This window comes from Procambarus clarkii, chromosome 21, assembly GCF_040958095.1.
Source record: "Procambarus clarkii isolate CNS0578487 chromosome 21, FALCON_Pclarkii_2.0, whole genome shotgun sequence".
Taxonomy (NCBI): Eukaryota; Metazoa; Arthropoda; class Malacostraca; order Decapoda; family Cambaridae; genus Procambarus; species Procambarus clarkii.
In genome coordinates this window covers 6,623,301-6,628,846 of record NC_091170.1, presented here as the reverse complement: position 1 = coordinate 6,628,846, position 5,546 = coordinate 6,623,301, and the positions used below count along the sequence as shown (strand labels likewise).

General features: G+C 50.5%; 1 protein-coding gene across 1 annotated transcript; it reads right to left on the bottom strand.

Annotated features, from left to right (window-relative positions):
* Window positions 1-2,388: 2,388 nt before the first annotated feature.
* Window positions 2,389-2,832, bottom strand: LOC138367003 (mRNA decay activator protein ZFP36L3-like). Its single transcript, XM_069328406.1, has one exon. It carries the CDS (start codon window positions 2,830-2,832, stop codon window positions 2,389-2,391), a length of 444 nt encoding a protein of 147 aa, XP_069184507.1.
* Between the last annotated feature and the right edge of the window lie 2,714 nt (window positions 2,833-5,546).

The following is a 5,546-nucleotide window of genomic DNA, read 5'->3' as shown; positions in this document are numbered from 1 at the left end:
GGGTGTGTATGTGAGGATGTAAGTGGGTGTGTATGAGGGTGTGTATGTGAGGATGTAAGTGGGTGTGTATGAGGGTGTGAGATGACAGTGTTTTAGGGTGTAAGATGACAGTGTTTTAGGGTATATATGACAGTGTGAGGGTGTGTATGGGGTGTATGATGGTGTGCGGGGTGTGTGAAAGGGTGCAAGCGGGTGTATGAGGGGTGTGTTAGGATGTGTAAGGTTGTGTGAGTGTATGTGGGTGAATGAACGTGTGTGTAAGGGTGTATATGACAGTGTGTGCATGTGTCAGGGTATATGATGGTGTGTGAGGGTGTGTGGGTGTATGAGAGGGTGTGTAAGAGTGAATGCCACTGCCTAATTGTGTATGAGGGGTGTGAGAGGGTGCGTGATAGTGTGTGAGGGTTTGAGAGGGTGTGTGAGGGTTCGTGAGGGAGTATGAGGGTATGTGAGGGTGTAGGAGGGTGTAAGAGGGTGCTTGAGAGTGTGTGAGAGTGGGTTAGGGTATGTGAGGGTGCATAAGGGGTGTGGGAGATTGTGGGAGGTATGTGTGAGAGGGAGTGCCAGAGGATGTGTGAGGGTGTGTAAGAGTGTGTGAGGGTGCGGAAGGGTGTGTGAGTGTGTGTGATGGGGTGCAAGAGGGTGTGTGAAAATGTGAGAGGGTGTGTGAGAGTGTGAGAGGGTGCAAGAGGGTGTGTGAGAGGGTGCAAGAGGGTGTGTGAAAATTTGAGAGGGTGTGTGAGAGTGTGCAATAGGGTGTGTGAGAGTGTGAGAGGGTGCAAGAGGGTGTGTGAGAGTGAGAGGGTGTGTGAGAGTGTGCAATAGGGTGTGTGAGAGTGTGCAACAGGGTGTGTGAAAGTGTGAGAGGGTGCAAGAGGGTGTGTGAGAGGGTGCAAGAGGGTGTGTGAAAGTGTGAGAGGGTGCAAGAGGGTGTGTGAGAGGGTGCAAGAGGGTGTGTGAGAGTGTGGGAGGGTGCAAGAGGGTGTGTGAGAGTGTGAGAGGGTGCAAGAGGGTGTGTGAGAGTGTGGGAGGGTGCAAGAGGGTGTTGTGAGAGGGTGCAAGAGGGTGTGTGAGAGGGTGAAAGAGGGTGTGTGAGAGTGTGGGAGGGTGCAAGAGGGTGTGTGAGAGTGTGGGAGGGTGTGTGAGAGTGTGAGAGGGTGCAAGAGGGTGTGTGAGAGTGTGGGAGGGTGCAAGAGGGTGTGTGAGAGTGTGAGAGGGTGCAAGAGGGTGTGTGAGAGGGTGAAAGAGGGTGTGTGAGAGTGTGGGAGGGTGCAAGAGGGTGTGTGAGAGTGTGGGAGGGTGAAAGAGGGTGTGTGAGAGTGTGGGAGGGTACAGGTCAAGGCAGGATGTGTGGTACAGGTCTAGCCCTGTGACTGCGGTCAGGATCTCATTTTCATTTTTTATTCTTTTAACTGATAATTATTTGGCAGGAATATAATAAGAAATTGCACAGTATTAATATGACTATAATGATAGGCATTATTTCCTTGATAATCAACCTTGTTGTTTAAGGATAATGTATAATCAATTAAACAGTTTTAGAGGGAACATCTGGGCGAGCTGGCAGCCTCTGACTGGTGGTTAACACATGTGTTCATTCAGATTATATTATACCTTCACTGGAGGTGGTTGTCTATACCAGCTTCCTGCCACAGCCGCCACCGCCCCCCCCACCACCGCCGCCACTGCCTCCACCACCACAGCCGCCACCACCGCCACCACCACAGCCGCCACCACCGTCATTGCCGCCACCACCACAGCCGCCACCACCGCCACCACCACAGCCGCCACCACCGCCATTGCCGCCACCACCACAGCCGCCACCACCGCCACCACCACAGCCGCCACCACCGCCATTGCCGCCACCACCACAGCCGCCACCACCGTCATAGCCGCCACCACCACCATAGCCGCCACCGCCGCCACCACCACAGCCGCCACCACCACAGCCGCCACCACCGCCATAGCCGCCACCACCACCATTGCCGCCACCGCCGCCACCACCACAGCCGCCACCGCCGCCATAGCCGCCACCACCCCCCATAGCCGCCACCCGCCGCCACCACCGCCATAGCCGCCACCACCCCCCATAGCCGCCACCACCACAGCCGCCATAGCCGGCATCACCGTCATAGCCGCCACCACCGCCGCCACCACCACCACCACAGCTGCCACTGCCACAGCCAACACCACCACTACCACCATAGCCACCACCATCACAGCCACCACCACCACAGTCGCTATTGACGCCACCGCCACCGCCACAGCCGCCCCCCCCCCCCACAACCGCCGCCTCCACCACAGCCGCCACTGCCACCATAGCCTCCTCCACAGCAGCCAGTACCACAACCTGCTACCGCCGCAGGCCGGCACCGCCACCGACGCGACCTAAATAGTTGGCACCACCACAGCCGCAGATGCCCCCACCACTCCGCCAACCGCCACCGCCGCCACTACCACAGCCGCCACCATCACTGCCACCCCTGACACAACTGCCACCGGCACAGCTACCACCACCGAAGCTGCCACCACCACAGCCGCCACCACCACCATAACCCCCTCGGTCGCCACCGCCATAGCCGCCACAGTCACCAGAGCTGCTACAACCACCTCCACCGCCCTCGTCACAGCCATCGCAATCGCCACAGCTGCCACCACCACAGCAACCACTGCCGCCATAACCGCCACCGTCAGAGCCGCCAGCGCCACCATAGCCGCTACGATAGCCGCTACGATAGCTACCGTCGCCATTGCTGCCATAGCCGCCACCACTGTCATAGCCGCCACCACTGTCATAGCCGCCACCACTGTCATAGCCGCCACCACTGTCATAGCCGCGGTGGCAGCGGTGGCAGCAAAAATGACATTAAGTTCTGCCGTAAAGACGCTAGTCTCTAGGGGCAGGTGACACATACATGTGGTCAGGAAATACAACGGAGTAGCCTACACCGTCAGCTAACTTAAGAACCATCTGTGAAGGCAGCAATGGAGAGAGAGTGTGAAGAAAAGTGTGCAAGGAAAAGGAGTTTCAGAACCATAGGAGGAACAAAAGCCATTGCAATGTAAGTAAATTTTTGCAAAACATTGGAATTGGAACCATCAATGGGGGTAAAGGGGGTATATGGTCAACATGAACTGAGAAATAATCTTGCAAGCGAGACGTCCATACTGAAAAATTAAGTTGGTGAAAGGGAACAGGGCCCACAGGAGGGGAAATTGTCAAAGCATGACATAAGCATGAGTGAGAATGTTGTAGGGGTAGGTAGTGAAGACAATAACGACCACGATGATCCTGTAGACTAGACAAAACGCCTGTATGAATATTTAGACTCAGGGTTGTGGATGAATGAAAGGCACCAGATCAGAGTCATAACCCAGTTTGGTAAAGAGCGTGAAGACGACGAAGAAATCAGGGAGAAGCAGAAGAGTAATTTGGACTGCCAAAATCGAGTTTAGACAGCACGAGAGAGGAATATAAATAGAGGAGAGTGCGCCTATCAGCTCCCTGGGAAGTATAGGATAAGACCTTAAGTAAGTTTAGGTCTAAGAACATCCAACTCAGAGGTAGATCTATGGTGTGTCCAAGAAGGCGAGTGTCAAAGATTCACCCCTAAAGCATATCAAATTCTTTATATAAAAGATGATTTCTACAGAGTGGCAAAGGAGATCGAAGAACGACCTGCTTCCGAGTGAAAGACATAGCATAAGTCTTAGTTATAGAGAGCTTGAAGCCATGATTGGTGGTCCAGGACTTCATGGCATCAATCGCAAGTTGAAACTGTCGTTGGGGGACAGGTGTTGCATTACCTCGACAGCTGAGGGTAAGATCATCAACATTGAGATCTGAGAAAATTCCAGAGGGAAGGGAGGAAAGAAGACCATTGAGGGTAAACTGGAAAAAGGATAATGCTTAGAACAGTACCTTGGGGCACACCTTCGTATTACCGAAAAGAGTCAGAGAGTGGTACCAAGCCTCACTCTTAAGGAAGATTTGTGTGGAAGCTTTGTAGGAAGAGAGGTAGTTTTTTGGGCATGAAGGCTAAAAAACAGTGTAGGGACAGAATATGATATCTCCATGTGTTATCATACGCCTTTTTCCAGGTCATAACGAACAGCAACAATGGAAGTCATTGCAGCAAACTCAGTATGAATATAGTCCTCCAAGATCATTAAGACATCAGTCATGCTGCGACAGTTGTGAAAGTCAAATTGAGAAGGGAAGAGGTGATGATACTGTTCGAATGTATGTGGGACGGTATATGTGGGTCGGTGAATGTATGGTCAATAACCATATCGACGGTTATTGACCAAAAATTCACAAAGCTTGCAGATACAACTCGTTGGGGCAATGGGGTGGAAATCCTTCAGGGATGTCCTTAAAGAACTGTGTTTCCAAATAGGAACAACAACCACTTGTCGTTAGTCCTAGGGGACTGACGACAACTCCCAGATCCAGTTATAAATATTCAATATATACTGAAATATGAAAAAAGGGAGATGGCGAAGCATCTCATAATAAATGCCATCTGAGCCCGCTACATGGAACCTGCAGAGCAGCCTGTCCTCTTAAAAATAACGTCGCTTTCCGCTCGTATGCACGCTAAGGCCAAAAATGGACGTAATTTGAAATGAAATCACCTCACGAAAGTGACGTACTGTCCCGTTTTATGTTTGATTCCTCCGGTTTATGCGGTCAGTTAGGTTAGGAGAGGAAACTATCAATTAACGGTTTTCATGATGTTTTAAAACTTAAGGAGAATTTCCTGCCTTCCTAATCTTCCTAAGCTATCAGAGGACCCTTAACTTGCTGTTTTGGAAAAATGAAATCCAAAATTTATTTTCTATTGTTTTTCATTTTCAAATTACGTTCATTTTCGGCCATACGAGCAAACAGGCAAATTTAGACATAATTTGTAGGAGGACAGCAAACTGTCCTCCTACAAAGAGGATCAGATCCTCTGGTCCCAACAAGAGGATCTTGTTCAATATACATTAAGAGAGCAGTAAAGTTAAGACCCCTAGATAAAGCTGTAGGGAAGAGGGAAAGAAATTACCACGGAAGCCATCAAGACAAATGTAGAGCATAGGCAGTTTGAGACAGACACAAATCAATGAAAACTGAGAGATCAGACGTTAGAGTTCATAGAAATTAGCATAAAAACAACAAATATTCCATTGAATAATAGACATAGTCAAAAACAGAGATAAGAGGATAAAAGGAAAAGTGAGATATTAAAAAACGAATTCGAAATGGAACACTGGATACTAGGGAGGATCAGGCTCAAGTTCAGTGAAAGAAGGGTGTGGGGACATAGGTAAATAAAGCAAAGACGATTGAGTCGAGGGGGTAGAAGAAGGAAACAAAAGAAGACTGGCAAAAGTCCGGGATGGGAGGTGGCCTCGAAGATGGCCTCGGAGATGGACGATCTCCGGGATGAAAGGTGCCAGAGGTGGAAAGCAGGGGATGAGCCGACGCCTTCTTATCAACTGTGGTGGATAAGGCTCATAAGAGGGCGACCGTCAGAAGACACAGGGGAGATCTTACT